General features: G+C 43.5%; 1 protein-coding gene across 9 annotated transcripts in view; it reads left to right on the top strand.

The window, feature by feature from the left end:
• The window catches only part of LOC118388158 (chromodomain-helicase-DNA-binding protein 5-like), a 59,383-nt gene that overhangs the window by 30,906 nt on the left and 12,739 nt on the right, over positions 1–15,738 (top strand). For 7 of the 9 annotated variants that reach the window (XM_052526816.1, XM_052526814.1, XM_052526815.1 and 4 more), the window contains 23 exons: positions 7,322–7,533; positions 7,761–7,892; positions 8,093–8,207; positions 8,302–8,493; positions 8,811–9,011; positions 9,130–9,267; positions 9,506–9,627; positions 9,879–10,052; positions 10,170–10,311; positions 10,555–10,804; positions 10,914–11,038; positions 11,229–11,496; positions 11,677–11,849; positions 12,098–12,272; positions 12,865–12,951; positions 13,097–13,185; positions 13,270–13,403; positions 13,538–13,682; positions 13,914–14,079; positions 14,540–14,619; positions 14,872–15,091; positions 15,235–15,324; positions 15,469–15,630. In XM_052526816.1, coding sequence (XP_052382776.1) covers positions 7,322–7,533; positions 7,761–7,892; positions 8,093–8,207; positions 8,302–8,493; positions 8,811–9,011; positions 9,130–9,267; positions 9,506–9,627; positions 9,879–10,052; positions 10,170–10,311; positions 10,555–10,804; positions 10,914–11,038; positions 11,229–11,496; positions 11,677–11,849; positions 12,098–12,272; positions 12,865–12,951; positions 13,097–13,185; positions 13,270–13,403; positions 13,538–13,682; positions 13,914–14,079; positions 14,540–14,619; positions 14,872–15,091; positions 15,235–15,324; positions 15,469–15,630 — 3,592 coding nt within the window. The remainder of the gene's footprint in view (positions 1–7,321; positions 7,534–7,760; positions 7,893–8,092; positions 8,208–8,301; positions 8,494–8,810; positions 9,012–9,129; positions 9,268–9,505; positions 9,628–9,878; positions 10,053–10,169; positions 10,312–10,554; positions 10,805–10,913; positions 11,039–11,228; positions 11,497–11,676; positions 11,850–12,097; positions 12,273–12,864; positions 12,952–13,096; positions 13,186–13,269; positions 13,404–13,537; positions 13,683–13,913; positions 14,080–14,539; positions 14,620–14,871; positions 15,092–15,234; positions 15,325–15,468; positions 15,631–15,738) is intronic. The other 2 variants (XM_052526813.1, XM_052526817.1) reach the window with 1 other exon arrangement.

Here is a 15,738-nt window from a genome sequence, read left to right as displayed (position 1 = left end):
GCCATGTTATTGTCTACTCCTGTATTCTCTATAGCCATGTTATTGTCTGCTCCCTGTATTCTCTATAGCCATGTTATTGTCTGCTCCCTGTATTCTCTATAGCCATGTTATTGTCTACTCCTGTATTCTCTATAGCCATGTTATTGTCTACTCCCTGTATTCTCTATAGCCATGTTATTGTCTGCTCCCTGTATTCTCTATAGCCATGTTATTGTCTGCTCCCTGTATTCTCTATAGCCATGTTATTGTCTACTCCCTGTATTCTCTATAGCCATGTTATTGTCTGCTCCCTGTATTCTCTATAGCCATGTTATTGTCTGCTCCCTGTATTCTCTATGTTATTGTCTACTCCCTGTATTCTCTATAGCCATGTTATTGTCTGCTCCTGTATTCTCTATAGCCATGTTATTGTCTGCTCCCTGTATTCTCTATAGCCATGTTATTGTCTGCTCCCTGTATTCTCTATAGCCATGTTATTGTCTACTCCTGTATTCTCTATAGCCATGTTATTGTCTACTCTATTGTCTAGCCATGTGTTATTGTCTACTCCCTGTATTCTCTATAGCCATGTTATTGTCTGCTCCCTGTATTCTCTATAGCCATGTTATTGTCTGCTCCCTGTATTCTCTATAGCCATGTTATTGTCTACTCCTGTATTCTCTATAGCCATGTTATTGTCTGCTCCCTGTATTCTCTATAGCCATGTTATTGTCTGCTCCTGTATTCTCTATAGCCATGTTATTGTCTATCCCTGCTCTATAGCATGTTATTGTCTGCTCCCTGTATTCTCTATAGCCATGTTATTGTCTGCTCCCTGTATTCTCTATAGCCATGTTATTGTCTGCTCCCTGTATTCTCTATAGCCATGTTATTGTCTACTCCCTGTATTCTCTATAGCCATGTTATTGTCTACTCCCTGTATTCTCTATAGCCATGTTATTGTCTCTCTGTATTCTCTATAGCCATGTTATTGTCTACTCCCTGTATTCTCTATAGCCATGTTATTGTCTACTCCCTGTATTCTCTATAGCCATGTTATTGTCTGCTCCCTGTATTCTCTATAGCCATGTTATTGTCTACATTCTCTATAGCCATGTTATTGTCTACTCCCTGTATTCTCTATAGCCATGTTATTGTCTACTCCCTGTATTCTCTATAGCCATGTTATTGTCTGCTCCCTGTATTCTCTATAGCCATGTTATTGTCTACTCCCTGTATTCTCTATAGCCATGTTATTGTCTGCTCCCTGTATTCTCTATAGCCATGTTATTGTCTGCTCCCTGTATTCTCTATAGCCATGTTATTGTCTGCTCCCTGTATTCTCTATAGCCATGTTATTGTCTACTCCCTGTATTCTCTATAGCCATGTTATTGTCTTCCCTGTATTCTATAGCCATGTTATTGTCTGCTCCTGTATTCTCTATAGCCATGTTATTGTCTACTCCCTGTATTCTCTATAGCCATGTTATTGTCTACTCCTGTATTCTCTATAGCCATGTTATTGTCTACTCCCTGTATTCTCTATAGCCATGTTATTGTCTACTCCCTGTATTCTCTATAGCCATGTTATTGTCTGCTCCCTGTATTCTCTATAGCCATGTTATTGTCTGCTCCCTGTATTCTCTATAGCCATGTTATTGTCTACTCCCTGTATTCTCTATAGCCATGTTATTGTCTGCTCCCTGTATTCTCTATAGCCATGTTATTGTCTACTCCCTGTATTCTCTATAGCCATGTTATTGTCTGCTCCCTGTATTCTCTATAGCCATGTTATTGTCTGCTCCCTGTATTCTCTATAGCCATGTTATTGTCTGCTCCCTGTATTCTCTATAGCCATGTTATTGTCTGCTCCCTGTATTCTCTATAGCCATGTTATTGTCTACTCCCTGTATTCTCTATAGCCATGTTATTGTCTGCTCCCTGTATTCTCTATAGCCATGTTATTGTCTGCTCCCTGTATTCTCTATAGCCATGTTATTGTCTGCTCCCTGTATTCTCTATAGCCATGTTATTGTCTGCTCCCTGTATTCTCTATAGCCATGTTATTGTCTGCTCCCTGTATTCTCTATAGCCATGTTATTGTCTACTCCCTGTATTCTCTATAGCCATGTTATTGTCTACTCCCTGTATTCTCTATAGCCATGTTATTGTCTACTCCCTGTATTCTCTATAGCCATGTTATTGTCTACTCCCTGTATTCTCTATAGCCATGTTATTGTCTACTCCCTGTATTCTCTAAAGCCATGTTATTGTCTGCTCCCTGTATTCTCTATAGCCATGTTATTGTCTACTCCCTGTATTCTCTATAGCCATGTTATTGTCTACTCCCTGTATTCTCTATAGCCATGTTATTGTCTGCTCCCTGTATTCTCTATAGCCATGTTATTGTCTGCTCCCTGTGTTCTCTATAGCCATGTTATTGTCTACTCCCTGTATTCTCTATAGCCATGTTATTGTCTGCTCCCTGTATTCTCTATCGCCATGTTATTGTCTGCTCCCTGTATTCTCTATAGCCATGTTATTGTCTACTCCCTGTATTCTATAGCCATGTTATTGTCTACTCCCTGTATTCTCTATAGCCATGTTATTGTCTACTCCCTGTATTCTCTATAGCCATGTTATTGTCTACTCCCTGTATTCTCTAAAGCCATGTTATTGTCTGCTCCCTGTATTCTATATAGCCATGTTATTGTCTACTCCCTGTATTCTCTATAGCCATGTTATTGTCTACTCCCTGTATTCTCTATAGCCATGTTATTGTCTGCTCCCTGTATTCTCTATAGCCATGTTATTGTCTGCTCCCTGTATTCTCTATAGCCATGTTATTGTCTACTCCCTGTATTCTCTATAGCCATGTTATTGTCTACTCCCTGTATTCTCTATAGCCATGTTATTGTCTGCTCCCTGTATTCTCTATAGCCATGTTATTGTCTGCTCCCTGTATTCTCTATAGCCATGTTATTGTCTACTCCCTGTATTCTCTATAGCCATGTTATTGTCTGCTCCCTGTATTCTCTATAGCCATGTTATTGTCTGCTCCCTGTATTCTCTATAGCCATGTTATTGTCTGCTCCCTGTATTCTCTATAGCCATGTTATTGTCTGCTCCCTGTATTCTCTATAGCCATGTTATTGTCTGCTCCCTGTATTCTCTATAGCCATGTTATTGTCTGCTCCCTGTATTCTCTATAGCCATGTTATTGTCTGCTCCCTGTATTCTCTATAGCCATGTTATTGTCTGCTCCCTGTATTCTCTATAGCCATGTTATTGTCTGCTCCTGTATTCTCTATAGCCATGTTATTGTCTACTCCCTGTATTCTCTATAGCCATGTTATAGCCATGTTTCTTGTCTGTTATTGTCTGCTCCCTGTATTCTCTATAGCCATGTTATTGTCTACTCCCTGTATTCTCTATAGCCATGTTATTGTCTACTCCTGTATTCTCTATAGCCATGTTATTGTCTACTCCTGTATTCTCTATAGCCATGTTATTGTCTACTCCCTGTATTCTCTAAAGCCATGTTATTGTCTGCTCCCTGTATTCTCTATAGCCATGTTATTGTCTACTCCCTGTATTCTCTATAGCCATGTTATTGTCTACTCCTGTATTCTCTATAGCCATGTTATTGTCTGCTCCCTGTATTCTCTATAGCCATGTTATTGTCTGCTCCTGTATTCTCTATAGCCATGTTATTGTCTACTCCTGTATTCTCTATAGCCATGTTATTGTCTGCTCCCTGTATTCTCTATAGCCATGTTATTGTCTGCTCCCTGTATTCTCTATAGCCATGTTATTGTCTACTCCCTGTATTCTCTATAGCCATGTTATTGTCTGCCCTGTATTCTCTATAGCCATGTTATTGTCTACTCCCTGTATTCTCTATAGCCATGTTATTGTCTACTCCCTGTATTCTCTATAGCCATGTTATTGTCTACTCCCTGTATTCTCTATAGCCATGTTATTGTCTGCTCCCTGTATTCTCTATAGCCATGTTATTGTCTATCCCTGTATTCTCTATAGCCATGTTATTGTCTACTCCCTGTATTCTCTATAGCCATGTTATTGTCTGCTCCCTGTATTCTCTATAGCCATGTTATTGTCTACTCCCTGTATTCTCTATAGCCATGTTATTGTCTACTCCTGTATTCTCTATAGCCATGTTATTGTCTGCTCTCCCATGTATTCTCTATAGCCATGTTATTGTCTGCTCCTGTATTCTCTATAGCCATGTTATTGTCTCTATTCTCTATAGCCATGTTATTGTCTGCTCCCTGTATTCTCTATAGCCATGTTATTGTCTGCTCCCTGTATTCTCTATAGCCATGTTATTGTCTGCTCCCTGTATTCTCTATAGCCATGTTATTGTCTGCTCCCTGTATTCTCTATAGCCATGTTATTTTCTACTCCCTGTATTCTCTATAGCCATGTTATTGTCTGCTCCCTGTATTCTCTATAGCCATGTTATTGTCTGCTCCCTGTATTCTCTATAGCCATGTTATTGTCTACTCCCTGTATTCTCTATAGCCATGTTATTGTCTGCTCCCTGTATTCTCTATCGCCATGTTATTGTCTACTCCCTGTATTCTCTACAGCCATGGTATTGTCTGCTCCCTGTATTCTCTATAGCCATGTTATTGTCTACTCCCTGTATTCTCTATAGCCATGTTATTTTCTGCTCCCTGTATTCTCTATAGCCATGTTATTGTCTACTCCCTGTATTCTCTATAGCCATGTTATTGTCTACTCCCTGTATTCTCTATAGCCATGTTATTGTCTGCTCCCTGTATTCTCTATCGCCATGTTATTGTCTACTCCCTGTATTCTCTATAGCCATGTTATTGTCTGTATTCTCTATAGCCATCCCCCTGTATTCTCTATAGCCATGTTATTGTCTGCTCCCTGTATTCTCTATAGCCATGTTATTGTCTGTGTATTCTCTATAGCCATGTTATTGTCTATTGTCTCCCTGTATTCTCTATAGCCATGTTATTGTCTGCTCCCTGTATTCTCTATAGCCATGTTATTGTCTGCTCCCTGTATTCTCTATAGCCATGTTATTGTCTGCTCCCTGTATTCTCTATAGCCATGTTATTGTCTGCTCCCTGTATTCTCTATAGCCATGTTATTGTCTGCTCCCTGTATTCTCTATAGCCATGTTATTGTCTGCTCCCTGTATTCTCTATAGCCATGTTATTGTCTGCTCCCTGTATTCTCTATAGCCATGTTATTGTCTACTCCTGTATTCTCTATAGCCATGTTATTGTCTGCTCCCTGTATTCTCTATAGCCATGTTATTGTCTACTCCCTGTATTCTCTATAGCCATGTTATTTTCTGCATGTATTCTCTATAGCCATGTTATTGTCTACTCCCTGTATTCTCTATAGCCATGTTATTGTCTGCTCCTGTATTCTCTATAGCCATGTTATTGTCTACTCCCTGTATTCTCTATAGCCATGTTATTGTCTGCTCCCTGTATTCTCTATAGCCATGTTATTGTCTACTCCCTGTATTCTCTATAGCCATGTTATTGTCTGCTCCCTGTATTCTCTATAGCCATGTTATTGTCTGCTCCCTGTATTCTCTATAGCCATGTTATTGTCTGCTCCCTGTATTCTCTATAGCCATGTTATTGTCTGCTCCCTGTATTCTCTATAGCCATGTTATTGTCTATCCTGTATTCTCTATAGCCATGTTATTGTCTGCTCCCTGTATTCTCTATAGCCATGTTATTGTCTACTCCCTGTATTCTCTATAGCCATGTTATTGTCTACTCCCTGTATTCTCTAAGCCATGTTATTGTCTACTCCCTGTATTCTCTATAGCCATGTTATTGTCTACTCCCTGTGTTCTCTATAGCCATGTTATTGTCTGCTCCTGTGTATTCTCTATAGCCATGTTATTGTCTACTCCCTGTATTCTCTATAGCCATGTTATTGTCTGCTCCCTGTATTCTCTATAGCCATGTTATTGTCTGCTCCCTGTATTCTCTAAAGCCATGTTATTGTCTGCTCCTGTATTCTCTATAGCCATGTTATTGTCTGCTCCCTGTATTCTCTATAGCCATGTTATTGTCTACTCCTGTATTCTCTAAAGCCATGTTATTGTCTGCTCCCTGTATTCTCTAGCCATGTTATTGTCTACTCCCTGTATTCTCTATAGCCATGTTATTGTCTGCTCCCTGTATTCTCTATAGCCATGTTATTGTCTACTCCCTGTATTCTCTATCACCATGTTATTGTCTGCTCCCTGTATTCTCTAGCCATGTTATTGTCTACTCCCTGTATTCTCTATAGCCATGTTATTGTCTGCTCCCTGTATTCTCTATAGCCATGTTATTGTCTACTCCCTGTATTCTCTATAGCCATGTTATTGTCTGCTCCCTGTATTCTCTATAGCCATGTTATTGTCTGCTCCCTGTATTCTCTATAGCCATGTTATTGTCTGCTCCCTGTATTCTCTATAGCCATGTTATTGTCTACTTCCTGTATTCTCTATAGCCATGTTATTGTCTGCTCCCTGTATTCTCTATAGCCATGTTATTGTCTGCTCCCTGTATTCTCTATAGACTTGTTATTTTCTACTCTCTGTATACTGTATAGACATGTTATTTTCTACTCCCTGTATACTGTATAGACATGTTCTTTTCTACTCCCTGTATACTGTATAGACATGTTATTTTCTACTCCCTGTATACTGTATAGACATGTTATTTTCTACTCCCTGTATACTGCATCTTTAACTGTGCATTGTTGGAGAAGGACTCATAAGTAAGCATTTCACTGTTAGTCTACACCTGTTGTATACAAAGCATGTGACAAATAATATTTGATTTGAAATTTTAGGCCTACTCATGGTGTAGTAGACTATTCTGAATGATTTATTTTCTTTCTGATCAGGAAATAAATGAAGTGCTGCACGTAGGCTATCAGACGATCAAACCGAATATTGATGATGTAAATCAGGTGTTATCAAGTGTTATGCTGCTGTGGCAGAGTACTGTTGATATTTACACTCAGCAGCTTGCTACACACACTCGACCTGTGACTGCATTTCAAGCCATGCATGTTTGGATACCGGGCGTGCGCAATCTCCGTACAGGCAAGGGTGGGGGGGTGAACTTGTGGGCAGTGGGTTCAGAACAACAGCAACAAAAACAGTATACAAATGTTTTTATAATTATACCACCACTCAAAAGGGCACTTGGCCAGTGAGAGGTCAAAGGGGAAGGTACACCTCTGTTTGTGGACTTGCCTGCTTACAACACAACACGTCACAGCAGCATTGTTGGTTAAGCCATGCCCTTGTCTCTGGTGTGTGCAGTTAGAGCTGTACCATGCAGTGATGTACCGTAACTACCAGCGGAAGAACGACATGGACGAGCCCCCTCCGTACGACTACGGTTCTGGGGAGGAGGAGCTGAACAACGAGAAGAGGAAGAGTAAAGACCTGCAGTATGCTGCCATGGAGGAGAGATTCTACCGCTACGGCATCAAGCCAGAGTGGATGGTCATCCACAGGATCATCAACCACAGGTGCTCACTTCATACACACACTGTCCTCTCCCTATAAGGACTTTCTCTCACCCAGACTCACATTCACCACTTTATATACAATGGAGTAAAGACAGTCATATCTACAGCATCATAAAACATTGTTGTCCCAGGTTTGAAATGTGTACAAGTAATTGTCTTTGTATTCTGAGGTTCAATCCAAAAGCTCACAGAGTTTTGACTGTCATTGTTCCTTGCGGTCCCTGCAGTTATGATAAGGATGGAGATGTGCACTACATGATCAAGTGGAGAGACCTGCCCTATGACCAGTGCACCTGGGAGGTGGATGACTTTGATGTCCCTGAGTATCACCACAGCAAACACTCCTACTGGGACCACAGGTCAGCTCAGATCTCACACTTTGTTTTATCTCTCTGTCTCTCTCTCTGTCTCTCTCTCTTTCCCTCTGTGTCTCGCTCTCCCTCTCTCTCTGTGTCTCTCTCGCTCTCTCTAGTACACACACAAGCATACAAGCATATTTGTTTCACATGATTTCACATCCTGAGTTGACTATTTGTTAATATCTACTGTGATTTGACAGGGAGCAGATGATTGGTGATGACCAGCGCCCCTTAGTGGTGAGAAAGGGAAAGAAGGGTAAAGAGGAGGAGAAGAGGAGGGAGAGAGAAATCCCCCCCGATGCCCCAATTATAGATGTGAGTGGCCATCATTACTAGGGACTAAAACATACAGTCCTATTAGCTTAACAATCAACTGATATACCTCTGGTTATTCTCTCTCTGTCTCTAGCCTACCATCAAGTTTGAACATCAACCCTGGTACATCAATGCCACTGGGGGCACCCTGCATCCGTACCAGCTGGAGGGTCTGAACTGGTTACGGTTCTCCTGGGCACAGGGCACAGACACTATCCTGGCAGACGAGATGGGCCTGGGCAAGACTGTCCAGACCATCGTCTTCCTCTACTCGCTCTACAAGGAGGTGGGTGAAGAGGACAGGCTCATACAGAACAGGGGTCTATTTGTTTGGTATTAATGTTCTATGACGTTAATAAAGGACACGTTTTATTTTTTTACAACCAAATGTCTATTTTTGATGTAAATAACATTTTATAGAAAGGTCCAGACACCTTTTTCTATAACATACCATTTACATCAAAAATAGACATTTGGTTGTATAAACGAAAACTTCTCCTTTGGGTAAATACAACACAATAGATCAGTACTGATTAAAGTAATACAATCTATGTATTAGATTAGTATCTTTAGTCATGACTGAAACATGCCCCCCCCCTTCAGGGTCACTCCAAAGGGCCATACCTGGTCAGTGCCCCCCTGTCCACCATCATCAACTGGGAGAGGGAGTTTGAGATGTGGGCCCCAGACTTCTACGTGGTCACTTACACTGGGGACAAAGATAGCCGAGCGGTCATCAGGGAGAACGAGTTCACTTTTGAGGACAGTACAGTCAAGACAGGTCGCAAGGTCTTCCGTATGAAGGTATCCCCATGAACTACAGTTACAATGTATTGAATCTCAGTGAACATCGACAAGCGTGTAATTTACATTGAAAGGAGAGTGGTTGTCATATCTACAATCTCTGTTTTGGTCTTGACAGAAAGACAGTACCATCAAGTTCCATGTGTTGTTGACATCATATGAGCTGATTACCATTGATCAGACCATTCTGGGCTCCATTAACTGGGCCTGTCTAGTGGTGGACGAGGCCCACAGACTGAAGAACAACCAGTCAAAGGTAACCCGACACCTCAAATTAAATCAACAAAATTATATAATTGGTCATTATTGTATTTGTCACTGGTAAATTGTCTAATAGTCTGTTTCTTAAGATCTAAAATCTGATTTCTTTACAATCTATTATCAATATATTATCCATCTCCTCCCTTTCAACTTCATCAACCTCGTATATAATTATTACTCAACTCTATTTGTGGCTTGGTTGAGCCTCTAATGTCTCTGTCACTGTACCTTAGTTTTTCAGAATCCTCAACGGTTATAAGATCTACTATAAGCTGCTGCTGACTGGCACTCCTCTGCAGAACAACCTGGAGGAGCTGTTTCACCTGCTCAACTTCCTCACCCCGGAGAGATTTAAGTAAGAGCTGTACTGTACCCCCCACTGGGGCCCCTCCATTAGCCTGGCAGTCTGCCTATGGGGCCTGCTATCTGCTGCTGTTGCAGAGCGTAAAGAGCTACTGCTTAGGGAGATGCAATGGTGACCACAGGGTCCTCCTTACAGTACTGCCTGAAGCCAAGGCTTCCATTGCTCATTTTAACATTGACTGTACCGTCTTTAAAAGGTATCTATAAACTGTTTTGCTGTGTCTGTGCTCTCTCTTTCTGCAGTAACCTGGAGGGCTTTCTGGAAGAGTTTGCAGACATCTCCAAGGAGGACCAGATCAAGAAGCTGCATGACCTGCTGGGCCCACACATGTTGAGGAGACTGAAGGCTGATGTCTTCAAGAACATGCCTTCCAAGACAGAGCTCATCGTACGAGTGGAGCTCAGCCCCATGCAGAAGTTAGTTAGTCCTCTTCTAGTACTTTTCTATTGGACCTCACATTGTTGTATAAAACCTCTTCTGAGTTGTACCCCCAGGCTTAATCCCGCCTCTCACCTTTGACCTCTGACTAACAGGAAGTACTACAAGTTCATCCTGACGCGGAACTTTGAGGCGCTCAACTCCAAGAGCGGGGGCAACCAGGTGTCCCTTCTCAACATCATGATGGACCTGAAGAAGTGTTGCAACCACCCCTACCTGTTCCCAGTGGCAGCCATGGTGAGGGAGGGTGGAGAGATGGGGGGGTGATGAGGAGGAGAGAGGGAGTGATGAGGAGGAGAGAGGGAGTGATGAGGAGGAGAGAGGGAGTGATGAGGAGGAGAGAGGGCAAAGGGAAGTTATGTATTGTAGAAGTTTATAGGTTGCCAACATGCAGGTATTTGTGTTTATCAGTGAGAGTTGACTGTCTGTGTGTGAGGTGCTGTGCTTTCTCATTGGGTTATTTGCTCTTTGTAAATGCAGGAGGCGCCAGTGTTACCCAATGGCTCTTATGATGGGAACCAGCTGGTCAAGTCCTCAGGCAAACTCACCCTGCTCCAGAAGATGCTGAAGAAACTCAAAGATGAAGGACACAGAGTTCTCATCTTCTCCCAGATGACTAAGATGCTGGATCTGCTGGAGGACTTTCTGGAATATGAGGGCTACAAATATGAACGCATCGATGGAGGCATCACAGGGGGGCTACGACAGGAGGCTATCGACCGCTTCAATGGTGAGTTACGCTGCTGTTCTGTCTTTGTCCAGCAGGGAGCAGCACACACAGCACTTATACTCACACACTTGCGTACACCCATGACTGTGTGACTTAATTTCTACTGCAGCACCGGGCGCACAGCAGTTCTGCTTCCTGCTCTCCACCCGCGCTGGAGGCCTGGGCATCAACCTAGCCACGGCAGACACCGTCATCATCTACGACTCAGACTGGAACCCTCACAACGATATCCAGGTACTGTGGGACATGGTACACACTAAGACAGGCTACATAATAAACTGTTGTCTGTATGCATTAGAACCCTCACAGAGTTGTGAATAGTCTCTTTCCATTTCTCTTCCTCCTTGACACCCTGTTCTGTTTCTGTATCTGTCTCTGTCTCTGTCTCTGCTCCTCTCTCACTCCCTCCATCTCTCTGCTGCAGGCATTCAGCAGGGCCCACCGTATAGGTCAGAACAAGAAGGTGATGATCTATCGCTTTGTGACACGGGCCAGCGTGGAGGAGCGTATCACCCAGGTGGCCAAGAGGAAGATGATGTTGACCCACCTTGTGGTGAGGCCCGGCCTGGGCTCCAAAACCGGCTCCATGTCCAAACAGGAGCTGGACGACATCCTCAAGTTTGGCACTGAGGAGCTCTTCAAGGATGAGATGGAGGCGGCCGCTCGGGCCATGGGTTCCCACCAGAAACTGTGTAAGACTAATGATGCGCGTACTGACTACACTGACTACAATGTGTCACAATTATAATTTCTGTATGAAAAAGTCAAACCTGTTTTACCAGGAACATATTGTAGTTTTTAACTTGATTTGAACAAGATGTAAGTCTGTGTTCCTCTGACACAGTATATTGTGAATCGTGTGCTTACTCCAGGGGACATAAAGGATGGAGATGAGGGCAGTGTCATTCACTATGATGACAATGCCATCTCCAAGCTGCTGGACCGTAGCCAGAATGCCACGGAGGACACTGAGATCCAGAACATGAACGAATACCTCAGCTCCTTCAAGGTGGCCCAGTATGTGGTCAAAGACGAGGACGCGGAGGTAAGGACACACACACTCAGTCAGCATTGGAGGTGTCTATGTCTAGGAGTGGCTCTGTTATGTATTCTCACAGTGTGTGTATGTGTATTCAGTCGTCTCTCTTCATTGTATTCTCACTTTAATCAGTAGTAGCTATGGTAACCTCTTTGTTTACCCAGTAGTATCCTTGTTTCCTTGTTCAGTATTCTCACTGTGTGTGTGTTCCTGTGTGTGTTCCTGTGTGTGTCTGTGGGTGTGCGTGTGTTCAGGAGGAGCCCCAGCGGGAGATCATTAAGCAGGAGGAGAATGTGGATCCAGACTACTGGGAGAAGCTGCTGAGGCACCACTATGAGCAGCAGCAGGAGGACCTGGCCCGTAACCTGGGCAAAGGCAAACGCATCCGCAAGCAGGTCAACTACAACGACACGTCTCAGGAGGACCAAGGTTTGCCCCATACTGTACTGTACACTCTGGCCTGCATTTCTCTTCTGCTTTAACAGGAACTATATGATTATTACCCCTCCTAGGGAAAGGTTTAGTGAACTAAGCATCCCTCTAGATATACCTCTGGTAACACGAGTGGCACACTATACCTCTTTTTGGTTATGTGTGTATAACTATAGCAGCTTGCTTGAAAATAGTGACACATTTAGAAGCTGTATTGCTTTATATTGCTTTAGCTTTACAGCATGTAAGTTGTGTTGAGGTGCTCTTTAACACGATCCCCCATAGTTCAACAATAGGTATTTGAGACTGAAGGGGAACTGTTTTAAAACCCATCTAAAGCAAAAGCACACTCAGAGACGAAGTGTTGATGAAGAGCACAGTCCACCAGTGTAGTGGCTGGGAGGACCGAGCAGACAGAGGCTCTGCTGCTAGTCAGTAGTAGTCAGTAGAGGATACCTGCCCCCTAGTGGAGTAGTGTGCATGCCCACTGTAGTGGTCTGCAGTGCCAGCCCCCCACCCCCCTCCCTAGTGGGCCCCTGCAGAAGTGAATGCACTGTGCTGTTTCTCTCTGATCTGATCTGTGGCTCAGAGTGGCAGGATGATCTTTCAGACAATCATTCCGAGTACTCCGTGGGGTCCGAGGACGAGGACGAAGATTTCGAGGAGAGGCCGGAAGGTGGGTGTCAATGAGACCTGCGTAATCACTACGTTATAGATAACTCGCTCAGTGCCAGCTCTGCTCTGTGTAGATGGGCCTGGAACCTATCATTGGTAAGATGTTACTGAGGCACCTGTCTGATGGTGGGGGTGTTTCTCTGTAGGTGGGCGCAGGCACTCTCGCAGACAGCTGAAGAGTGACAGGGACAAACCTCTGCCACCCCTGCTGGCACGCGTAGGGGGCAACATCGAGGTAAGGAAGGAAGCACTGGTTTTATTTTAGTAGACAACATGTGTGCGTGTTGATTTGACTAGTGGGTATAATGCCCTGTGCCAGGTGCTGGGGTTCAACACCCGTCAGCGGAAGGCCTTCCTCAATGCTATCATGCGCTGGGGCATGCCTCCTCAGGACGCCTTCAACTCTCACTGGCTGGTCAGAGACCTGAGAGGGAAGAGTGAGAAAGAGTTCAGGTATTTAAAGCTCATCTTGTATTCAGGAGTATTTGAACTGGGATTCAACGGCATCTCAACAGTCTCTACTGTTCACCATTACGTCCCATTCAAATGCACACCCGTATGTGTATGATGTCTCCCTGTCTCTCTAGGGCCTATGTGTCCCTGTTCATGAGACATCTTTGTGAGCCGGGGGCAGACGGAGCAGAGACCTTTGCAGACGGTGTCCCACGAGAGGGGCTGTCCCGCCAACATGTCCTCACCAGGATCGGAGTTATGTCTCTGGTCAGGAAAAAGGTACACATCAACCAAGCATTAAAATTAACCAACCAATCACATAAATTAAACCCAGCAGAAAACAACTAGTTCCCCTCCTAACTGGGATGAGCAATGTTTAGATTTAGTAAGGCTGGTTCCCTGCTTTAGCATCTGGTTTTAGATAGCATGCCTTCAATACAACATCTAGAATGGTGGAGAAACCCAGTGTCCTCTCATAGATTGTCATCTCACTGTTGTGTCTGTATCCAGGTCCAGGAGTTTGAGCATGTCAATGGAAAGTACAGCACTCCAGACCTGATCCCACTTGGACTAGAGTTGAAGAAACTGACTGAGAGTCTGTCCTCTGACCCCAACACCCCTGTCCCTGCCAGCCCTGCAGCCACACCCCAGCCTCCTGGCACTCCTGTCCCACCAGGTCAGAGTCACATTTGTTTTTTTTGTTTTTTGCCAGGTTAGTCTCATTGAGATACAAATTTTAAAAACTATTTTCCAGAGAGACCTGGCCAAAATAGCAGCACACAGTTTCAGACATAATTACAACATAAAACACAAAGCACCACAGTTTAAAAACATACATTTACGCATTGAGCAGGCAAGACATATTTGGGAAGGTGTGGTGCATCTAAGGGTCAAAACATTCAGCCCCTCACTTTATTGTCCACCAGAGATTTGAGCCTAACTTTGAACTCATTCAAGAAGACCAGCTCCTGCAGTTTCATGTCCATTTGTAGCTTCTTCCAAGTGGTGGCACGAGCTACACATCCTTACCTTGTCCAGTGTGTAGTGTGTGTGTCTGTTTCACATATGTTAGTTCATTAGATTTATTAAACAGGAAATGAGAGACAATGTTGGTGATTGATTTGCTGTTTTTACAGAGAAGATGGACTCAACCTCAGGGCCTACTGAAGACAAGGAGACCACAGAATTAGAGTACAAGAAACTACAAGAACTGGAGGTCAGAGTTCACTCCTCTTCTTGTGAAATGTTCCTTAATTGTCTTGTCTCTTATCCTCCTTATCCCTCTATCTTTTACTGTCTTCATACTGTTCTTTTCCCCTACATCGAATTGAATCGTTCTTATAATTCAAAACATATGCCACCTTCTAACTATCACATTTTAATGTAAACTGACTCTCTGTCTCTCTCTCGCTCTCTCTTTCTCCCCCATCTGTCTCTCCCTCTCCATCTGTGATGGTTGTCTCTCCAGACTAATCTAAGTACAGAGTCATCTTCCCAGGTAGGGAAGACAGACAAGGCTGCTGACAGGGATGAGACAGTGAAGTGCAGCACAGAGGACAAGCCAGTCTCCTCAGAGGAGAGTAGTGAAAGGACAGACACACCCTCCACACTTCCAGAGCCATTCACCAATCCTAAAGAGCCTCCATCCAAACAGACAGAGCTGTCGTCCAATCAAAGCTCACCAAAAGGTGAGTGGTGCATTTCCAGGTTATTATGATCCAATGAGATGTAAATGGTTAATGTATTGGCTTTGGTTTGTCCCACCTCATAAAAGTCAGTTGTGACATTTCTCTGTTTTGATTTGGCCATGTGTCTGTCTATGACCCCCTAGCGGAGCCTTGTAGAGAGACAGAGAAGTCTTTAGATAAAGGAGACAGTGATCCTCCCCCAGCCAAACCTGAGGAAAAGGAACTGAAGCCAGGTAAATGCAGAACAAGAAAACCCTGAAAACCTTCTCACTCTTTGAGTGGCAAGAGTGAAAGACACATTACTGTATATTAGTGAGGTAACACTTTTTCCTGAGGGTGGAACTCAAAAATGGGATCTTGTCAATCCATTTACTTAGTTTTTTCAGACGAGCCCAAGAGCGAGGACATGCCAGTGCCCGAGGGCAGGCTTAATGGTGAGAAAGAAGCACAGGAGGAGACGGAGGACATCAGGAGGGAGGTGGAGAAGAACGGCTTCAAAATGAGGTTCATGTTCAACATCGCCGACGGAGGCTTCACAGGTGAGGGATGAGCAGGAGATACAGGTAGTATAATAAGTTAATATATGTCATTTAGCAGACACTTGTATCCAAAGCACTTATTTGTGCATGTATTTTTTGTATGAGTGG

Source organism: Oncorhynchus keta, chromosome 10 (genome assembly GCF_023373465.1).
Source record: "Oncorhynchus keta strain PuntledgeMale-10-30-2019 chromosome 10, Oket_V2, whole genome shotgun sequence".
Taxonomy (NCBI): domain Eukaryota; kingdom Metazoa; phylum Chordata; class Actinopteri; order Salmoniformes; family Salmonidae; genus Oncorhynchus; species Oncorhynchus keta.
Note: the sequence above shows the minus strand (reverse complement) of the source record. Positions and strands in the feature narration are given on the sequence as shown.